Source organism: Mobula birostris, chromosome 8 (assembly GCF_030028105.1).
Source record: "Mobula birostris isolate sMobBir1 chromosome 8, sMobBir1.hap1, whole genome shotgun sequence".
In the NCBI taxonomy this organism is placed as follows: Eukaryota; Metazoa; Chordata; class Chondrichthyes; order Myliobatiformes; family Myliobatidae; genus Mobula; species Mobula birostris.
Genome location: NC_092377.1, coordinates 62,982,453 through 63,005,785, shown reverse-complemented (window position 1 = coordinate 63,005,785; position 23,333 = coordinate 62,982,453). Strand labels below are relative to the sequence as shown.

At 40.8% G+C, this 23,333-nt stretch overlaps 1 protein-coding gene across 1 annotated transcript in view; it reads left to right on the top strand.

Moving 5' to 3' along the window:
* Positions 1-23,333, top strand: part of LOC140201348 (protein transport protein Sec23B) — a 64,785-nt gene continuing 41,452 nt past the window's right edge. Inside the window, exons 1-6 of the mRNA XM_072265301.1 lie at positions 1-80; positions 11,098-11,333; positions 14,183-14,240; positions 18,994-19,080; positions 19,255-19,491; positions 21,252-21,334. Coding sequence (XP_072121402.1) covers positions 11,113-11,333; positions 14,183-14,240; positions 18,994-19,080; positions 19,255-19,491; positions 21,252-21,334 — 686 coding nt within the window. The 5' untranslated portion in view covers positions 1-80; positions 11,098-11,112. The remainder of the gene's footprint in view (positions 81-11,097; positions 11,334-14,182; positions 14,241-18,993; positions 19,081-19,254; positions 19,492-21,251; positions 21,335-23,333) is intronic.

Genomic DNA, 23,333 nt, shown 5'->3' with positions numbered 1-23,333 from the left:
GCCGGCGCTGAGCTGTACTTCCGGTCAGTGACGTCAGCGGGTGACGTGAGCTTCGGGTTGTTGGTGTCGGGCAGCGTCAGGTCGGTGGTCTCTGTTCCTTGTTTCCATCCTCCCCTCACCCCCATCCCCTTCCCTCCGGTCAACCTGCTCCGGCCCCTGGGCAATGGGTGACGGTCATCTCCTCTCGCTTGCCCCTCTCCCATCCGCTGCGCTTCGGGGCCCAGCGATCTCCATGCGGCCTGTGTGACCGAGCCTCAGTGCACTCAGCAATGATCGTCCCTCTGTTTATGCGATCAGAAGCGGGGATGTTTTCCCAAGATTGCACCGGCTTCAATTCCATTCACGGCTCCTCTGCACCAGTTCCCTCCTGAGGGAGAGAAGCCGAGAGGGGTCCGCTGCCCCCCACCCCCATTACCGTCCGGTTTAATAATGAGTAGGGTGTCTGTGAAGTTTCTCAGTTATCCAGATCATTGTATATCAAGCAGTAGTAAATCAAAGCAACTGGTCTTGCTGTGTTGTCTAGAATACGTTTCGCCACTCATCCGAGAGGCTTCTTCAGTTCTGATCCATGGTGGATAGTATTCCGGCTTGTAAACTCTGAGTTGTAGCAATCACTTGCGGGTCTTTAAGAGTCGTAGAGGTAATGAGAGAGTCATTAGTTTGATCTTTACATGAATAGAGGTGTGAACTGTAGTGGAGACGCTGGGGTAGAGGTGTGAGGACTGCACTGTAAGTAGCTGATACGTGGTGTTTTCTCCCACCTCTGTTCAGGGACGGCTTCTTTAACCCCGCTTTCAAACCACCTGTCCAAAATGTGTACATTGTTATCATCAAAGAAGTGTCCCTTGTACTTTAGCTGTAGATATAGAACCAGCAGGAGTTAACTGTGTCAGGGGACTCAAGTTTCTTCTTGTTAACCCTTTGCCTTCATGGTCACTTTTACTTCGGAGTTCAATGAGATGCTGCCTAGTTCTACTAAACTCCAGCGAGTACAAGCCCAGAGCCATCAAACGCTTCTCGTGTTAACCCTTTCATTGCCGGGATAATATTCGTCAACCATCTCTGGATCTTCTCCAATGCAATAATCCTTTCTTAAATAAGGGGCCTAATATTACTCACAATAGTCCAAATGTGGTCTGATTAACACCTTATAGCGGCTCAACAATATATCCTTGCTTTTATATTGTTGAATTTTTTGAATTGAATTGAATTGACTTTATTTCTAACATCCTTCACATACATGAGTAAAAATCTTTGTGTTACATCTCCGTCTGAATGGACAATTTATAGTAATTTGTAAAGATATGCAAGAGGACAGTCAATATAGCATAGAAATACAATTGTATCAGTGCGAATTGTATCAGTCTGAAGGCCTGGTGGAAGAAGCTGTCCCGGAGCCTGTTGGTCCTATCCTTTATGCTGCGGTACCACATCCCAGATGGTTGGAACAGTTTGTGGTGGGGGTGATTCAGGACCCCATTGACCTTTCAGGCCGTTTTTTCGCATCTGTCGCTGTAAATATCCTGAATAGTGGGAAGTTTACATCTACAGATGCACTGGGCTCTCTGCAGTTATGCAGCCAGTCAAGATGCTCTTAATTGTGCTCCTGTAGAAAGTCCTTAGGATTTGGGGACTCATCCAAACTTCTTCAACCGTCTGAGGTGAAAGAGGCACCATTGTGCTTTTTTCATCGCACAGCCAGTATGTACAGACTTTGTGAGATCCTCGGTGATATTAATGCCGAGGAACTTAAAGCTGTTCACCCTCTCAACCCCAGATCCGTTGATGTCAATAGGGGTTAGCCTGTCTCCATTCCTCCTGTAGCCCACAACCAGTGCCGTTGTTTTTGCGGCATTGAGGGAGAGGTTGTTTTCTTGACACCACTGTGTCAGGGTGATGACTTCTTCTCTGTAGGCTGCCTCATTATTATTTGAGATAAGGCCAATCAATGTATCGTCCTCTTGAAATTAATGCTAACATTACATTTGCCTTCCTTACTACTGACTCAATCTGCAAGTTAACTTTTAGGAGACCTTGCACGAGGACTGCTCAGTCCCTTTGCGTCTCCGATTCCTGAATTCACTCCTCATTTAGTAAATAGTCTACACTGTTACTCCTGCCGAAGTGCATGACTATACACTTCCCTATACAATATTTCAATTGCCACTTCTTTGTCCATTCTCCTAATCTGTTCATGTCCATCTGCTGACTCCTTTCTTTTTCAACACTACCTGTCCCTCCACCTATCTTTGTATTGTCCACAGACTTGGCCACAAATCCATCAATCTCATCATTGACATATAACGTAATAAGAAGCAGTGGGAACACTAATCCGTGCAGAACATCACCAGTCACTGGCAGCCAACCAGTAAAGGCCTCTTTATTCCCACTCTTTGCTTCCTGCCAGTCAGCCAATCTTTTGTCCATGCGAGTATCCTTCCTGTAATACTATGGATCTTACTGTTAGCAGCCTTAAGTGTACCTCCTTGTCAAAGGTCTTCTGAAAATTCAAATAAACAGCATCCACTTACCCTCCTTTGTCTATCTTACCTGTAATTTCTTTAAAGAATTCCAGCATATTTGTCAGGCAAGCTTTCCCCTTAAGGAAGCCATGCTGAACCGGGTCTAATTTATCATGTGCCTCCAAGTACCCTGTAACCAAATCCTTATTAATGGACTCTATCTTGGCAACCACTGAAGTCGGGCTAACTGGTGTATATTCTCCTGTCTTTTGCCTCCCTCTCTTCTTAAAGAGTGGAGTGGCAAAATTTCCAGTCCTCTGGAACCATTCCAGTATCTAGTGATTCTTGAAAGATCACTACTAATTCCACATTCCACACTATCACATTCTCCACCAACAACCCACGCAGCTTATGGCAAGGTCTGCACACCATCGCAGACTTCAAAACTAAACACAGTGGAGTTTCCAACCTCACTGCCTCTCTCCCAGATGAGCTAAATCTTTTTTACGCTCAATTCAATGTTGCCAATACTGATGAGCCCCTGGGGTTGTGTGGGTGAACAGCTTTTAAGTTTTTCGGCACACACATCACCGAGGGTCTCACATGGTCTATACATACTGGCTGTGTGGTGAAAAGGGCACAGCAGCCCCTCTTTCATTTCAGACAGTTGGAGAAGTTTGGTATGGGTCCCCAAAACCTCAGAACTTTCTACAGGGGCACAATTGAGAGCATCCTGACTTGCTGCATCACTGCCTGGTACAGGAACTGTACTTCCCTCAATCACAGGACTCTGCAGAGAGTAGTGTGGACACTGTAGATGTGAATTTCCACCTATTCAGGGCATTTACAAAGACAGCTGTGTAAAAAGGGCCTGGGTCACCTCAACCACTAACTGTTCCAGCTGCTACCATCCGGGAAACAGTACTGCAGTATAAAAGCCAGGACCAACAGGCTCTGGGACAGCTTCTTCCACCAGGCCATCAGACTGATTAATTCACGCTGATACAATTGTATTCCTATGTTATATTGACTGTCCTGTTGTACATAATATTGATTATAAATTGCACATTTAGACGGATACGTAACATAAATATTTTTACTCCTCATGTATATGAGGGATGGAAGAAATAAAGTCAACTCAATTCAATTCTTCAGCTACCTCTTTCCAAACCCTGAGGTGAAGTCCCTCTGATCCAGGTGATTTATCTACCTTCAGAATTTTCAGCATCTCAAGCACCTTCTCTTTATTAATTGTGACTACAGTCACTTCTGCCCCCAACACTCCTGATTTTCTGTCGTGCTACTGGTATCTTCCACCTAAAACTCTCTAGCTTCTTGCTGATTTTATTTTTATTTTATGCCCTCTCTTTTGTTTTATGTTGTCTTTGACTTTCCTTGTTCGCCACGGTTGCCTCATCCTTTGTTCTGTGGGATGAATCAATTCCGCCATCTTTCAACTTATTCTCAGAAACTATATTCATTGCTCTACCAACACCTTTGCTAGTGTTTTCTTCCCATCAACTTTGGCCAGCCTCCCTCATGCCTCTGTAATTCTTTTTACTCCACTTTGATACTGATACATCTAACTTTATCTTCACCCTCTCAAACTGCAGTGTGAATTTTATCATTTTATGATTACCATCTCCTAAGAGTTCCTTTACCTTTAGCTCTCTAGTCAAATCTGGTTCATTACCTATCACCCAATCCAGAAATACCTTTTTCCTCACCACAGGCTGCTCTGAAAAGCCATCTCATAGGCATTGTACAAATTCCCTATCAGGATCCAGCACCATCCTGATTTTCCCAATTTACCTGCATATTGACATTCTTCACGACCATTGTAACTTCACCATTTTTCCATGCTTTTTCCATCTCCTATTGTAATTTATATTCCATTTCCTGACTATTGTTTGGAGGCCTGTATATAACTCCCATCAGTGTTTTTTTCATCCTTGCAGTTTCTCAACTCCATCCACAAGAATTCTACATCTTCTGATCTTATGTCACTTCTTTCTAAGAATTTAATTTTCTTTCCAAACAAAGCCACTCCACCCCCTCTTCCTACCTGCTTGTCTTTTTGATGCATTGTGTATCTTTGGATGTTAGTCTCTCGTTGGGGATGATTGAGTTCCAACAGCCACAGCTGTTATCATTTGTAAAATGTGTGAATGCGACTGTAGAGTATTTTTCCCATGATGCTCATCACTTCAATTTCATGATTGCTCTTGGATCTATACTCAGACATACGTTTCCTGATGATGAAGATAGTCACCTCACTTTGCCTCTGGAATTCATTTCTATGGTTGAAGTTTGTGCTCAGTCTCAAACCAAGTGGTCTTTGAAATCACAATTGGGCAATGGTGAGCAGGTTTTTATTGAGCTTGTTCTGCTTGATAGCACTCTCAAAAGCAACTTCTATTGCTTTGCTGATCACTGGGCGTTAAGTAGATTGGATTTGTCCTGTAATTTGTGAAGAGGACATTCCCAGGCAGTTTTCCACATCATCGGATGGATGTTGCTGTTGTACTTGAACAGTTTGGCTAGAATTTACTAGTCGATTTTGGGCCAGAGAGTTGTTCATTTCTGGACACCACAATTTAGGGAGAATGTCAAAACCTTGGAGATTTAGCAGAATTGTATCAGGTATGTGAGGGACTCTAGAAAATGAATTGTTCTCCTTTGAGCAGAGACAATTAAGAGACCTTATGGAGCTATTCAAAATTAAAACAGGTTTAAATACAAAAATCAAAGAGAAACAGTTCTTTGTGACAAAAGGGTTAGTAACCAGCAAATGTTCAAGGTGTTCAAGATTGTCAAATTCCGCTAGAAGCCTGTAGGCTATCCTAGGGTTGGAGTAATGTCAGTGTGGGTAGGTAGGTGGATGGGAGGGAAGGAACTTATTTTACTGTTGTTTTGTTGCGGGCATGCTATGTTGGCACCAGAATGTATGATAACATTTGAGGTTCCCCCCCACCCCCCAGCACGTCCTTATCTTATTTGGGTTATTAATGCAAATGACGCATTTCACTGTTTCAAAGTACCTGTGATAAATTTTTAAAAATCTGAATGAATCTCTTATTCCAGTAGGAACAAGGGTGCCCTGTTTGAAATTGACGTGTGAAACCTTGCTTCCAGTGTGATTTCACAAGGGCCTGGTTAGACCCAGTGGCCTGGACTTTGTGGTGGACATTGTGTGCACTTCTGGCTTCTGGCAAAAAAAAACTTAGCTGCGATTCTCTCTGTAGGATTTTCAGAAAACTGCTGAGGAATCCTGCACAGCCAGTTGGAAGCTCCACACAATACAATAGCCATACTGGGAAGCAGGCACCTTTCAGTTTTTATTAAATATGAAATTGGCATACCCTTTATGATAACAGTATGGGACGCCAGTTTACTTGTATAATTAACTTTGACTGGTCTTGGCTTAGTAGTCAGGGAATTAAGACAGCTATCACAAAATAGAAGAATAGACAGATCAAAGTTCAAAGTCAGGGATTTCAGTAGTCCAAAGCTCCGCGAATACATTGCTGCTGAACTTAGACAAAATTACTTTGAAGCTGCTGGCATCAGAGTTAAGAGTTCAAAAGATGAGGGTTCTATGGGTACCAGACCTGGCGACAACGACCTGGCCTAGGTGGCTCGGCCAAGAAAGCAGCAGATGTAGGTGGTGTAAGGGGAAGCAGAAATGTGGCAACAGGGCCAGGACACTAACTAGGCTGAGAGCTAACCCAGCAATACCATTACTTTTCCTTACCAACGTCTGCTTGCTAGAAAATAAAGGGACTCACTGACACTGAGAACGCATTGAAAGAGATGAGAAACTGCTGCATTTTCAACAAAATGTGATATGTCTGACTTGGCTTTTCAACTTGACGGGATGTCTCTGTTCTGCACAGACAGTAACTCCCTGTTGGCGAAATCCAAAGAAGGTGGAATCTGTGTGTACATTAACAAAGGTTAGTGCAGAAACTCATCTGTAGTTAGCAGTCACTAAATGCCAACCACATGACCTGCTCAGGGAGTTTACTGTTATGTTCATCGCCGCTGTCTGCATCTCCCTGAACATGAATGACAAGGATGCACTGGGAGAGCTTTACGGTGTCATCAGCTCTCTACTGAAAATGGAGAAACTAGTCAAGAGCACCATCACTGTATGGGCTAATAAGGCAATCTCTATCGTTCTGTTCTGAATGGCAGATGTTCAAGGAGGCTGCCATAAATTGAGAAGACACCGACCTCAAGGAATATGCCTCATTTGTCATCGGCTACATCAGTAAGTGTATAAACCTCAAGAACGGTCATCTCACGGCTCAACCTGGAGCCCTGGCTGAACTCTGAGGTGCACTCCCTACTAAAAGCCTGGGGCACTGCCTTCAATTTTGGTGACAGAAGAGCTCTCAGAGCAGCCAGAAGAAACCTTGTCTTAGGTATCCAGAGGAGTAGGACCACCTGCCCTCAAAAAAAAATTCAGGAATACCTGTCCGGTACTGATCCCCGGTGTATGTGGCTGGGCATCAAGGGCATTACTGACTGCATTAGAAAAAACAATGTCAAGTGTACCAGTAACACACATAAAAGTTCCAGCAACTTTTATGTGTGTTGCTTGAATTTCCAGCATCTGCAGAATTCCTGTTGTTCCAAGTGTACCAGTGATGCTTCCCTTCCTGTTGCTCCAAACAACTTTCATGCATGTAACACGATGCTGACCAGGAAGGTTACCCCTTTCCCAGGTGAGCAGCCACTGTTTGTAACAGCAGCAGACAAAAGAAGGGCTTTGCAGAGAGTTAACCCCCATTAGGTGGCTGGGCCAGACAACATCGCAGGCCAAGTAGTCAGGGAGTGTATATACTAGCTCACTATCATCTTCACAGACAACTTGAATGCATCACTCATTCAGGCTGTTGTCCCCACATGCATCAAATCAACCACCATCATTCCTGTACTAAAGAACTCTACATTTTCAGAACTAAGCAACTACCTCCCGGTGGCACTTTCGCCAAGCAGTAAGGCTGATCAGCACCTCCACCCACTAAACCACCCCTCTACACATCCCACCATCACTACTTTATCATTCTGTCAAATTCACCTTATGTTCAGACACTCCTGTGCCTACATTGTAAGGGAATTAAGGGTTATGGGGAAAAGGCAGGTAGATGGAGCTGAGTCTACAGACAGATCAGCCGTGCTCTTATTGAATGGTGGTGCGGGCTCGATGGGCCGGATGGCCTACTCCTGCTCCTATGTTCTTATGTTTTTATGAACTCAGCAGGTCAGGCTGCATCTATGGAAATGAACAGATAGTTGACGTTTTGGGCCGAGACCCTTCTTCAGGACTGAGTAGGAAGGGGGGAGATACCTCTGAGATTTGTCTTCCCGCAGGCAGCCACAAAACAAAGAAACACACTGAAACCTGTTCAAGTATGTTTAATTTGATCAATGCAGTGTCATTCGGCAACTCTATGTGGCAAAAATTGCCACATTCTCAGTTGTCCCTGTGTATCGAATTTCTTTATAAATTTATCTGCCAGAGATTGTCGTAAATTTATACCTTCTTGTTTCTGACTTGACCACGAAATAGATTTTCTACCTTCATCTCAGCTCTCATATTTTAATAATATCTAGTGGTTCTTGGTCTCTTTTCAGGGAAAAAAAGTCTTTCTTCCTCAATCGCTTTGATTGTTATACACCCATTGGCCATTTTATTAGGTACACCTGTACACCTGCTTGTTAATACAGATATCTAATTGGCCAATCATCTGGCAGAACTCAATGCATAAAACCATGGAAACATGGTCAAGAGGTTCAGCAGTTGTTCTGTCCAAACATCAGAATGGAGAGGAAATATGATCTAAGTGACTTTGACTGTGAAACGATTGTTGGTGCCTGACAGGGTGTTTTTTCTGTGAATATAATAGTGATCTAGTGATGGCAAAGTTTGTTGCATAGGCATGAATCCTGGAGTAAGCTGCACCTTGATGTATTTAATATATTTCCGTAAAGGCCACCTTTGGCTTTGGTGAAAGTCAGTTAATTTAGATTAGTGCCTGCTTCATTATCAATGTCATGCCTTGCTAAGAGATAGCTCTTTTCTAAAGAGATGTGGTTCATTGTAATTCTGTAACTCAATTAATCTAGCAAATTTACAAGCCACATGAAAAGAAAATATTTTAGATAAACCAAAATTAAAAATAAGCTTCAAGACCATAAGATATAGGAGCAGAATTAGCCATTTGACCCATTGGGTCTTCTCTGCCATTTCATCATGGCTGATCCAATTTTCCTCTCAACCCCAATCTCCTGCCTTCACCCCATATCCCTTCATGCCATGACCAATCAAGAATCTATCAACCTCTGACTTAGATGTACATAAAAACTTGGCCTCCACAGCTGCCGATGGCAAAGAATTCCACAGATTCACCACTCTCTGGCTAAAGAAATACCTCATCTCCATTCTAAAACAATGCCCTCCTATTCTGAGGCTGTGTCTTAGACCCTCTCGCCCTCCCATCCTCTCTATATCCACTCTTTCAAGGCCTTTCACCATTCGATAGGTTTCAATAAGGTCACCCCTCATTCTTCTGAATTCTAGTGAATATAGGCCCAGAGCCATCAAATGCTCTTCAAATGACATGCCATTCAATCCTGGAATAATGTTCTTGAACCTATTTTGAACCCTCTCCAGTTTCAGCACATCATTTCTAAGGGGCCCAAACTTGCTCACAATACTCTCAAGTGAGGCCTCACCAGTGTTTTATAAAGTTTCAACATTACATCCTTGCTTTTATCTTCCAGTCCTCTTGAAATGAATGCTAACTTGCCTTCCTCACCACAGGCTTAACCTTTAGGGAATCCTGCACAAGGACCCCCAAGTCTCTTTGCATCTCAGTTTTTTGTATTTTCTCTCTATTTAGAAAATAGTCAACTCCTGCATTTCTCTACTAAAGTACCTGACCGTACATTTCCCAACACTGTTCCATCTGCCATTTCTTTCCCCAATCTACTAATCTTTCTGAGTCCTTCTATAGCCTTTCTATTTCCTCAAAACCACCTGCCCCTTCACCTGTTTTTGTATCATCTGCAAACTTTGCAAGAAAGCTATCAATTCCATCATCCAAATCATTGACATATAACGTAATTGGACCCAACATAGACCCCTGTGGAACACCACTAGTCACCAGGAGCCAACTAGAAAAGGCTCCCTTTACCCCCACTCTTTGCCTCCTGCCAATCAGCCACTGTTTTATCCATGCTACAGTCTTTCCTGTAATACCATGGGCTTGTAGCTTGTTAGGCAGTCTCATATGTGGCACCTTGTCAAAGGCCTTCTGAAAATCCAACTAACGTAACACCAATTCTCTTATATCTATCCTCCTTGTTATTTCTTCAAAAAATTTGAACAGATTTGTCGGGCAAGATTTTCCCTTGAGGAAACCATGCTGACTATCACCTATTTTATCATGCGCCTCCAAGAACCCTGACACCTCATCCTTAATAATCAACTCCAACATCTTCTCAGCCACTGAGGTCAGACTAACTGGCCTGTAGTTTCCTTTCTTCTGCCTCTCTTCCTTCTGGAAGAGTGCAGTGACATTTGCAATTTTCTAGTCTTCCAGAACCATTCCAGGATCTAGTGATTCTTGAAAGATCACTACTACTGCCTCCAGGATCTCGTCAGCCACCTCTTTCAGAATTCTGGGGTGTACACCATTTGGTTCAGGTGACTTCTCTACCTTCAGACATTTCAGTTTCCCAAGAACCTTCTCTCTCGTTATGGTAACTTCCCACACTTCATTCCCCCTGACACCTGGAACTTCCACCACCCACAATGAAGACTGATGTAAAATATTTATTCAGTTCGTCTTCTAGTTTGTTGTCCCCCATTTCTACCTCTCCAAGCATCGTTTTCGAACAGTCCAATTACCACTCTTGCCTGTCTTTTTACACTCAGTGAATTTGAAGAAACTTTTGGCATCCTCTTTAATATTATTGGCTAGCTTACTTTCATATTCCATCTTTGCCTTCTTAATGACTTCTTTAGATGCCTGCTGTTGGTTTTTAAAAGCTTCCCAATCTATCTTCCCACTAATTTTTGCTCTGTTATATGGCCACTCTTTGGCTTTTATGTTGGGTTTGACTTCTCTTGTTAGCCACAGTTGTGTCACCTTCTCTTCAGAATACTTATTCCTCTTTGGGATTTATATCTTCTGTGCCTTTGAGTCCTGTGTTTTTGTTGAAAGTAAGCCATTTGTCATAATATTTACTACTTTCAGAGTCTAATGTATGCATTTTAGATCATAAAACATTAGGCAATGGAGTTACATCAACAGATTTAAACTTCAAACTGAGGAAACTGCGAAGTTTTAGTTAAGTTACTGGGAAATATACAAGGGTTCAATGCCATGTTGTTTTACAATGATAGGAAAAATGCAATGTGTAATGTATTATTTACTAAATATAGGTTTAATGTTTCATGAAGTACACATCTTAAAGTTGATTGCTCTTTGCATCAGGAATTTGGTCATGTAAATGCATTATAAACTGCAACGGGCAAATTTTAATTTAAGGTAATTTCATGTTTTCAAATAATGTATTGGGATTAGATTGCTTAACTTTTATTTGTTGCTTATTTTAACAGAATTCTTCAGTGAGCATGGCATCATATCTAGAATTTATTCAACAAAATGAAGAACGAGATGGCATTCGGTTCAGCTGGAATGTGTGGCCATCCAGTCGACTAGAGGCTACACGTATGGTGGTTCCTTTAGCTTGTCTGTTCACTCCTTTAAAAGAGCGCCCAGATCTACCACCTATACAGTATGAACCTGTGCTGTGCAGTAGGGCCACCTGCAGGGCTGTCCTTAATCCACTATGGTAGGACATCTGAATCTCATTTCAACCTTAGGGCAAGATCGTCATTAATAATATGAAACACTTCAAACTTCCTTCATAGTCTGAATTACTTTATTAGATTTTTAAAGATTATATTTAAATTTAATTTAATTGTATGCACAATATATCATCAGTAAAGTAATGGCAATAATTTGAATCAGTAAAGTTTCTTTGTTGGCCTTATCAAGTATTCACGAAAGTCACACTGCCAGATGGTATTGATAATAAAACAGCCCCAACTGATAATGGGTTCATATGGGGTCATACCGCACACTCTACTGATTCTACAGAAGACATACAGCAGTTTCTTATACTTAATGAACATTAGGAGGAAATAATATAAGATTGGGTATAAGATTACAAACAAGAATTGCAACATTTGTTTGACTGGATCAGTGCTTTTCTCCCCATTTCTCCATTTCATCTGGTGTGGTTACATTGTGGCATACTTTTCACCCTTGATTCACAATATCATTCAGGGCTAGATGCTCAGCCTATTACTGTCACAGGCCTGTTGTATTAAAACTTCCATCCCTTCCTGTGCAACCTTTGTGAATTCTTATACTCTAGATGCTTCTATTTGCACATTGGAGGATATTATTTATTAAGCGTTTGTTTAACATTTAGTGTGATTTCTAATATAAATTAAGGGCTCCCTTAATTGTATTCTGAATAAAGTTGTGTAGCCTACTTGTCAGATTCTTTGAAACAATTTGAGATGATAATATTTAGTTTCCTTGCATTACCAACTATTAGTTTATTTTATGTTGTCAAGTCGATTGCAACAGTGATTGCAAGAATGCTATTTCATTTGCATTATTCTGGCATATTTGATACTGACTTGACAATATCTTTATTAAATAACATGTTATTTCAACTATATAAAAAATTAATAATCAGTGGAAAGTTTTGTTTAAAATGCAATGAGTATGGAGTACTACATTATTTTTAACTGAGGGTTTTAATATTGATTAAATTGCACTCATACTTATTGCGGTTTGAGCAGCCACACATCTTCAGAGGTAGGAAACAATCATGTGTCTGGTTCACTTATGTGATGTAACTATGAGATATGCTTACTATGATAATCACTACCATTATACAATCCTGAAAATGACAGGGGAGGAATACACAAACCTTATCTCATTTAGAAAAGAAGGGAATCCTTGCAATCAGAATTGTGTGCTGATAGACACTGTTTATCCTCAGCAGGTGAAGACAGGGAAAGGTGTAAATTTAATGGACTGCAAATAGTGAGAGCTATCTCTTAAAAGAAAGCAAACGGGAACTAGTCAGCTTGGACATGCCTTTGCGTGGGAAAAGAAAAAAATAAGTTAATTATCCCTTTTATTTAAAATCACTTTACTAAACAGTCTGAAATTCTTTACCAAACTGGGGAAAAACAAGCTGGAAATCTGAAACTAAACCAGAAAATACAAGGTAAGACAGCATTTGTGGCAAGAAAAAGGGATTTAATAGATCAGTGCAACACAGGAACAGATGCTTCGGTCCACTGTGTTGTGCCAAGCCAAATAATTTTCCAACATCTGCAGAATATCTTGTTTATAAATTAGTGGTCTAATGGCCAAGAAAACTAATCCCCTCTGCCTACACAATGTCCATATTCTTCCATTTTCCTCATATTCATGCACCTATCTAAACATCTCTTAAAAGTCTGTAATGGATCTGCATATACCACCACCCCAGGCAGCATATTGCACCCACTACTCTCTGTGTAAAAAAAAACACGCCCCCTCACTTTAAATGCACGCCCTCTAGTATTAGACATTTCAGCCCTACGAACAAAGGTAGTCACAGAAAAATTTAGCACAAAAACACGCCCCTCAGCCCATCTAATCTGTGCCAAACCATTTAATCTGCCTAGTCCCATCAATTTATACCAGGTTCATACCCTCCACACCCCTGCCATTCATCTGCTTATCCAAATGTAGAGATCAAACTTGCATGCACCACTTGCACTGGCAGCTCATTCCTCGCTCTTATGACCCTCTGAGTTAAGAAGTTACCCTTTGGCACTGATCTCCCTATCCTCCACGTCCTTCTCCTTGGTAAATACTGATGTAAAGTGGTCATTTAGGACTCACCCACATCCTGTTCATCCAAGCAAATGTTTCCCCCTGTATCCTTGAGTGGTCCTACCCTCTCCCTAGTTAACCTGTTGCTCCTAATCTATGTACAGAATGCCTTGGAATTTTCTTTAATCCAATTTGCCAAGGACTTTTCATAGCCCTCTAGCTTTTCCTAATTTCCTCCTTGAGTTCTTTTCTGGCTTCTTTGTAATCTCAAAAGCTCTGTTTGATTCTAGCTTCCTAAAATGTACATAATTTTCCATTTTCTTGACTAAATTCATCACTTCCCTTGACATACAAGGTTCTCTCACCTTGCCATCCTTTCCCCTCTATCATACACTCAAAGCTTGTATTTTCAGATGCTTATTGTTCCCTTGATTTGTCTTTCAAGTTCAGTTTAATTAGTGTTTTGCTTCACTCTTTTACATAATGTTGCAGCTTGAAATCCCTCTAGAAGAACAAAGGGCTTAGAGGATCTAATGAAGTTTCTTAGACCTGAAACATGAACTCTGCTTCTTACTCCACAGATATTGTCTGACCTGCTGAGTGTTTTTATTTCTATTATATGCTGTTAATCACAAATTTTATCAGAGCACTGGTACAATATGAAGTAAAATCAAAGAGATAGAGGTACCTAATTTAGAAATAAAAAGTAAATGCAGTTTGTTAATATATATTTATGTAATAGATGAATAGAGTTTACTAAAGTAACAAAAATATTGTGCCTTTTTTGAAAAACAGTCAAGTGGACTATCGAGCAAAACTCTGGGCGTGCAATTTTTGTTTCCAGAGGAATCAGGTAAGTGCTAATCAAATTGTGTATATTTCAATATGCAAGCTATTAAAAGAATAAGTGTTGACAAGAACTTTGGTTCTATTTACATTTGTGCATTCTTCTTTATTTAATGTTCTGCTCCTACAATATATGCAATGTAGTCATGGTTTAGGGACCACATACCACAGCCCATTTTGGGGGAAGAAATCATTAGTTAAAAAGGCGTTAGAGAATATGTTTTAATCAATGACAAGCAGAAAGAACACTACAAATTTTGGGGGACTGGTGCTTGTATTTGCCATTGTTTGCTAACCTTAGTAGTGATCCAGATAGAGTGGGGACAGCCAGTGATGAATTATCAGCATACATGCCAAAAATATTTTTTAGTATTTCTGTACTTCACAAAAAGTTTCTTGTTTGTACTCAGCAGTAAACATTTATTGAACAATTATTACTTATCTAACTACCATGCAAGCTTGCAATGTTTATCTTTTTTTTTCCTTTTTTATATACTCAGACCTTATATTTTCACATGCTCAATGTTCCCTCCATTTGTCTTTGCTTTTATAACATAAGCCGTCACTTTTGCTTTTGATTTGTCTCCAGTCTCCATTCAGTTGCACCCACTATGCCTAGGACTTTTGTTTCTCTTGTACTCATCTATTGGCTCTCTCCTCATAAGGATCTTCTGCACTCTAACAGGATCAGGTCATCATAGAATCATCGAAGTGTACAGTAGAGAACAGGCCTTTTTAGCCCACCTCATCCATATGATGTCATTCTATGCTAATCCATGTTTATTTCAGTAGGACCATATCTCTCTATGCCTCTCCTATCCAAATACCAGTCCAAACACCTTTTAAATGCTTCTGTCTCTACCCCTTCCTGTACCAACTTGTTCCTGATATCACCACTCTGTGTGTAAAAATTTACCCGTCATTATCTCCTTTAAAATTTCTCTCCTTAAACCTGTACTCTCTAGTTCTAGATTCCCATGCCCAGGAAAAAAGGTTCTGACTTTATCTTTTCTGTGTCTTGAGAATATTTTCAACTTCTATAAGGTCACCACTCAGTCTTCTACATCCCAGTGAGAATAACCAATCTATTCAATCTCTCCTTGTACCTACAGCCCTCCATTCCATTCTTGTGAATCTCTGCTACATCTTTCCTGTGGTGTGGTAACTAGAAGTGTACACAATATTCAAGGTCCAGTTGAACAACTGCAGCAAGACTTCCCAACTCTTGTATTCAATGATTAGCACCCCAAGGTATCTCTAGGGCATGGGAATCTAGAATTAAAGAATACAGGATTAAGGTGAGAAATTTAAAGGAGATAATAATAATAGGTAAGATTGGTGATATCTGGAACAATTGCTACAGGAAGGGGGGAGAGACAGATACAATTAAAGCATTTAAAAGGCATTTGGACTGGTATTTGGATAGGAAATGCAGAGAGAGACATGGGAAGATAAGCATAACAAATGCCTTTTTCACTACCCTATCAACCTGCGGTAACTTCTAGGGAGTAATGGATTAGAACCCCGAGGTTATCTCTGTGCGTTAACACTCCTAAGGTCCGTGATATTTATTCTATCTGACCTACCAGAGTCTGACTTCCAAAGTGCACTATTAAAGTCGTTTAAATTCTGACTGCCATCCAACTTTCCATCTGATCAATTGCCTGTGGTATCCTTAGACAAACTTGTCAGGTACAATTCCTCCGATTTTTGCATAATAGTTATAGGAAACTACAGCACAGAAACAGGCTCTTTGGCCACAATCTAGTCTGTGCCAAATCACTTAAGCTGCCTAGTACCATCGACCTGCACTCAGAATGTAGCCCTCTGTACCCCTCCCATCCATGTACTTATTTTAAACATTGAATTTGAAATTGCATCCATCACTTGCGCTGCTCATTCCACACACTCAGCACCCTCTGAGTGAAGAAGTTTTCCCTCATGTTCCCCTTAACATTTCACTTTTCATCCACAACTCATGACTGCTAGTTGTAGTCCCACCCAACTTCAGTGGAAAAAGCCTGCTTGCATTTACTCCATCTATACTTCTCATAATTTTTTTATACCTCTATCAAATGTCCCCTCAATTTTCAACGTCCTAGGGAATAAAGCTCTAACCTATTCAATCTTCCCTTATAACTCAGGACCTCCAGTCTTGGCAACATCCTTGTAAATTTTCTCTGCATTCTTTCAATCTGTATCTTTCCTGTAGGTAGATGACCAGATTAGGCCTCACCAACATCTTATACAAGTTCAACACAAAATCCCAAATCCTGTACTCAGTACTTCGATCTATGAAGGCCAATGTAGCAAGCTTTCTTTATGACCCTACCTACCAGTGATACACTTTCAGTGAATTATAGACTTGTATTCCACTGCTCTCCTCAGTACCCTACCACTCACTTTGTAAGACATACCCTGGTTTGTCCTTCCAAAGTGCAACGCCTCACATTTGTCTGCATTAAATTCCATCTGCCATTTTTTGGCCCATTTTTCCATCTGGTCCAGATCCAACTGTAAACTTTGATAGTCTTTCTTGCTGTCCACTACACCCCCAGTATTGGTGTTCTTCCCAAATTTGCTGATCCAGTTAACCACATTATCATCCAGGTCATTGATAAAGATGTTAAAATATACAAAGGACCCAGCATTCCACTAGTTATAGGCCTCCAGTCACTCTGGCTTCTCCTGCAAAGCCAGTGTCCATTTTACTGCCTCATTTTGAATGCCAAGCTTCTGAACCTTCCTGACCAACCTCCCATGCGGGACAGTGTCAAATGCCTTGGTAAAGTTCATGTTGGCAAAATCCACTGCTTTGCCTTCTTCAACTTTCTTGGTAACTTGCTTGAAAAACTCTGTAAGATTTGTTAGACGTGACCTACCACGCACAAAGCAATGCTGACTATCCCTAATCAATCCCTGTCTATTCAAATATCTGGTCTTTTAGAATACCTTCCAATAACTTTCCCACTACTCATGTCAGGCTCATCAATGTATAATTTCCTGGATTATTCTTAGAGCTTTTCTTGAACAGTGGAACAAAATTGGCCATCTTCCAGTCCTCTGGGTCTTTACCTGTCACTATGGATGGTTTAATTATCACTGCTAGGGTTCCTGAAATTTCTGCACTTGCCTCCCATAAAGTTCGAGGGAACAATTTGTCAGGCCCTGAGGATTTGCTGTTAAAACAGCAAGCACCTCTTCCTCTGTAATTTGTATATGGTTCATGACCTCACTGCTCTCTTTGCCTCACTTGTATAGACTCCTGAGTAAGTAAAGGCATCCGTTAGTCTTGCAAGACCATGGATCTGCGCCTGGAAAGTCTTCACTCTCCAGGGCGCAGGCCTGGGCAAGGTCGTATGGAAGACCAGCAGTTGCCCATGCTGCAAGTCTCCCCTCTCCACGACACCAATGTTGTCCAAGGGAAGGGCATTAGGACCCCTACAGCTTGGCACCAGTGTTGTCACAGAGCAATGTGTGATTAAGTGCCTTGCTCAAGGACACAACACGTTCCCTCGGCTGGGGCTCAAACTCACGACCTTCAGGTCACTAGTCCAATGCCTTAACCACTTGGCCATGTGCCCGGAGTAAATACAGATGCAAAAATATATACTTAAGATCACCCCCATGTTCTTTGGCTCCACACCTAGATTACCATTCTGATCTTCCAGAAGATCAATTTTGTTTTGCTCTTAACATTTCTGTAGGATTCTCCTTCACCTTGTCTGCTAGAGCAATCTCATGACTTCTTTTAGCCCTCCTGATTTCTTTCTTAAGTGCACTCTTGCATTTCTTACACTCCATAAGTACCTCATTTGTTCCTACCTGCCTATACCTGCTGTGAACCTGCTTTTCTTTCTCAAAGACCTCAGCATCTGTCAAAAATCAAGGTTCCTTAAACCTGTTATCCTTGCTTTTATTCTGACAGGCACATACAAGCTTTGTACTCTCAAAACTTCACTTTTGAAGGCCTCCCACTTACCAAGTACACCTTTGCCAGAAAACAGCCTGTCCCAATCCACACTTGCCAGATCCTTTCTGATGCCATCAAACTTAGCCTGTCTCCAATTCAGAATCTCAACCTGAGGACCAGACCTATCATTTTCTGTAATTACATTGAAATTAATGGCACCATGATCATTAGATGCAAAGCATTCTCCTGACAAATATCTGTCACCTGCCCTGTCTCATTTTCTAATAGATCAAATATTGCATACTTACAAATCAGACCACCTGTATTCTCAACTATGTTAGCTTACTGTATATATTACAAACAACAAAAGTCCAAGCGCTGATCCCAGTAGTAAACCACTTGTTCCAGATTTCCAGTCAGAAAAGCACCCATCCACCACTGCTATCACCAAGCTAATATAAGACCCAATTTACCAACGCATCTCAGATCACTTATGCCTTAACCTTCTGAATCAGATTACCATGCAGAACCTTGTCAAAAGCCTTACTAATGTCCATGTAAACCCCATCAACTAATCTGCCTTCGTTAATTTTCTTTGTTTCCTCATTTTCATTCATGTACCAGTGTTTAATCTTGTGATTATCTGCCAGCAATATTGGCTGCTGTTATAATTAACAAGTCTTGATACTGAATAGGTATCCAATATTAAAATGGAGATGTTTCCCATTTCTTGTAGTCTTCAGTAAGATGAATCTGATAGAAGTTTCTCCAATCTTTTCATCCAGTAACAAAATTTTACTCATATTTATTGCAGTATTCTGATTTTTATTATTTAACTATTTTGTAGTTCTCACCTTCTTACTCGGGCATTTCTGAAGTGAATCAGCCAGCTGAATTACTGCCACAGTTTTCAACTATTGAATATGTTGTTCAGGTAATACAAGGAGCATGTCTATTCATTGTACTAGTATTCTATATATTGCATTAAGTTAAAGCTTAGGAGTTATTAAAATAATTCAATCAGTTGGTTGTACCATTATGCTAAACTATTAAGTTGAAATAAAACTTTCATTTCCCTAATTGTCCCTATAATTTTTTTGTTGGACAGCGAGGTTCACCTGCTCCTCTCATCTTCTTGTATGTGGTGGACACATGCTTGGAAGAAGATGATCTTCAAGCCCTCAAAGAATCCCTGCAGATGTCCTTGAGTCTGCTCCCTCCAAATGCATTAGTGGGTCTGATTACTTTCGGTCGAATGGTGCAGGTTCATGAATTGAACTGTGAGGGGATTTCAAAAAGCTACGTCTTCAGAGGCACGAAGGACCTGACAGCAAAACAAATCCAGGTATGTCTGCAGGTCACTGGAAATGCAACATAATATGTTGATTCTGTTATTTAAAGTCAAAAGTTTTGCTAAATCCCACACTCTCAGCTTCAAAGTTCAAAATAAATTTATTATCAAAGTACCTATATGTCACCATATATTACCCTGAGATTCATTTTCTTGTGGGCATACTCAACAAATCTATAAAATAATAACCATAACAGAATTAATGAAAGACCGCCCAAATTGGGTGTACATCCACTGTACAGAAGACAACAAACTGTAAATACAAAAAGAATGAATTAATAATAATAATAGCGCTGGGCATGACAGTAAGTGAACCGCTAGTGGTGTACTGCTGAATTGGTGGGCAGGCACCATGAAACCTGGAAAAGATGCTGTCAGCATTCAGAAGTAGCCCACCAACATCACAGGCTGTGTCTTCTGCGGGTGTTTCTCAGGGGAGCAGACCACTTACAACTGAGACTACTCAAGCAGTTAAGAGAGGAAAAACACGTGTGAAATTGTCATTTGACGTAAACACATTCATAATGCATGTATATTACTGAGTAACAGAACTTGCGACTGACATACAGTACAGAGAAAGGCTGAACAAGTTAGGTCTTTATCCTTTGGAGCATAGAAGGTTGAGGGGAGACTTGATAGAGGTGTTTAAAATTATGAGGGAGATTGATAGAGTTGACGTGGTTAGACTTTTTCCATTGAGAGTGGGGAAGATTCAAACAAGAGGGCATGGGTTGAGAATTAGAGGACAAAAGTTTAGGGGTAACATGAGGGGGAAGTTCTTTACTCAGTGGTAGCTGTGTGGAATGAGCTTCCAGCAGAAGTGGTTGAGGCAGGTTCTATGTTGTCGTTTAAAGTTAAATTGGATAGATATATGGACAGGAAAGGAATGGAGGGTTATGGGCTGAGTGCAGGTCGGTGGGAATAGGATAGGGTAAGAGTTCAGCATGGACTAGAAGGGCCGAGATGGCCTGTTTCCGTGCTGTAATTGCTATATGGTTATACAGGGACAAACTTCACCAGCAGTTACACAGTAATATCTATGTAAATCTTCAGAAAGCCACAATACTAAACACCACTAGAATAGTCCATAAGTTCCTTGCAATTGACAAATGAGCATGCTTGTCTATGCACGTACCTCAGGTTTTATCAGCTTGAGGTGAAAAATAATAATAAATAATAAGTATTGAAAATATGAGATGAAGTCCTTGAAAGTGAGTCCCTATGTTGTGGGAACATTTTAATGATGGGCACCGCTACAACCCACACCTCCAATCTCACTCATCTCATTGACTGGAACACCTGACTCTAAATAGCTTTTGTAGAAGGCATTACCCCAGAGGTTCACATACTTTTCCCAACAAATACATGTAATATTGGATCATTTTTCTCAATAAATAAATGAACAAGTATAATGTTTTTGTGTTATTTAATTAATTGGGTTCTCTATCTAGTTTTAGGACTTGTGTGAAGATCTGATCACATTTTAGGTCACATTTATGCAGAAACAGAGAAAATTCTACAGGGTTCACAAACTTTCTCGCACCATTGTATCAGAAGATGTGAAACTATTAATTGTCCAGCTTCATAAATATTTCTTCATGCTAAAGAGGAGTAATTTTTTTTAGTGTAATCAATTTTTTGAGATATGAGAGCTGTAATAAAAAAAAAACTCACTTTGGAGCTTTATGTCTTTGACATCAAACTGCTTTTAAAATAACATAGTTCATTTATCTTTTTTCCCCCCTCTTCAACAGGATATGTTGGGTCTTGCAAAGCCACCAGCAGGAGTTCAAGGAAGGGCCCCTCAATCACATGAGCACCCTGGTTTATCAAGCAGGTATTATGGTTGTAGTTTACTGTGGTTTTCAGCAAAACGTGTAAAGGCAAAGTCACGTCCACGTGTATTTTCCTCTTTCAGGAACCATTCTATTAAGTCTTTGTTACAATAAGGCCTCTGTTGTAAACTATCATGAGGAGCAGGATATTAGAAAAATATAATGGGAGTAAAGGCAGAGAGGCCACCAGGACCCATTGGTCTGCACCTGAAGGTTTAAGGGTTGTTCTATTTGATAGAGCCATTTGTTGAAACTTTACAAAACTTGGTGTTCTATGAGGGCAGCAGTGAACTGGAGAATTGCAGATGTGATTCTGAAGAGAGACAGAAGCAGGATAGTATAGACCAGTTAGTTTATTATCTGTTGTTTGCAAGATGTTGGAAGTTGTAACGTGAAAGAAATAACTTCAGTCAGAGAAGCTCAATGCAATCAAACCAAGTTAATGTGGTTTTTAATAAGAAAATTATGTTTTGCAAATTTGCTGGAGTTTAAGAATGTAACAAACAGAGCTGATCAAGGGCAACAACTATAGATGTAGTGTATTTGGATTTATAGAAGGCATTTTATAAAGTACTTCATAAAAGCCTGTTGATCAGAATAAGACCTTATGTTAATGGTGGAAGTGTGTTAACGTGGATTGAAAAATTGTTGATCATACAGAGTCTGAATATAAGAGAAGATGTAGCTACTGAAGTGCCCCAATTCATGTCCCCTCCCTTTCATTCCCACTAACCTGGTCTCACTTACCAGCTGCCAGCTTATACTCCACTACCCCCACCACCTTATTCTGGCTTCTGTCTCTTTCCTAATGAAGGGCCCCAGCCTGAAACTTTGACTCTTTCCCTTGACAGATGATACTTGACTTGCTGAGTTCTTCCACCATTTGGTGTGTGTTGTTCTAGATTTCCAGCATTTGCTAAATCTCTTGTGTTTATGAATTCATGTCCCTCAGTTGATTACTATCTATATTAATGACTTGGGAGAGGGGGCAGATTGTTTGGTGTCCAGGTCTCCTGATGATATAAAATAGCTGTGAGGACATTCTGCACTGAGGATATTTGTACTGGTTGGTTGGCATCCATCTATCTGGAAGAACAATGGATGATCATCATCATCATCACAAGGCTGGGCAAAAGGTATGGAGATCCTGAGATGCCCAGTTGTCAAGCTCCCTCTTTTGGCGTCACTAGTGTAGTCCAAAGGAAAACTTATGAAGCAATATGTTTGGCACCAGCTTGGCTGCAGGAGCTGCCAGAAGGATGTTCAATGATGTCCAGCCGCCTTAGGGTCTCCATTCCGGATTTGCTGTCTGAGTTTACTCCCGTAGCCTTCGTCTCTCCCGAGGCTGCCCACAAGGCAGGGTTTCTATTTACCCATAGCTGGGGATCTGGTTCACAAGCACCAGGACATGGACCTGCGTGCTACTCCTCTGTAATTCAGCCTGAGTCCAAAAGGAGTTCAGTTTCCATGTGTTGCCAGAGAGGAGGCACTACATGAGGCTTGCTGTTGGAGAGGCTATGTACTGGCAAGACTTACACATTCAGTTCTCCTTTTTGCAAGACTGCTAGCCAATGGTGGAAGCTGAAAGTGAGAGTGACAAGCTCAACCCACTACACCACTGCACTAGACACATCACCACAACCATTTTGACGCCGTATGTGTACTATTCAACAGAATCAAGATAGTTTGAGCAAGTGTGTGAAATATTGGCAGGCAAATAGAGATTGAAATAAGAAAGGTGAGGGCATGCACATCGGTAAGAGACATCAAAGAGCAGATTAATGGAGAGTGCTGGTAAATGGAGCACGGAGTGGATAAGTGGATCTATAATGGGCAGCTGCAGCAGATAGTTATGAAAGCAAGTAGCATATTGCTGGTTATTGTGAGAGGTTTGATTTTAGTGAGACTACTTTATGTACTATATACAGATTTGGTCCTATTTATGAGAGAATACATTAGCATTGAAGGCAATCTAGAACAACCCTCTTGCTGAGTTAAGAG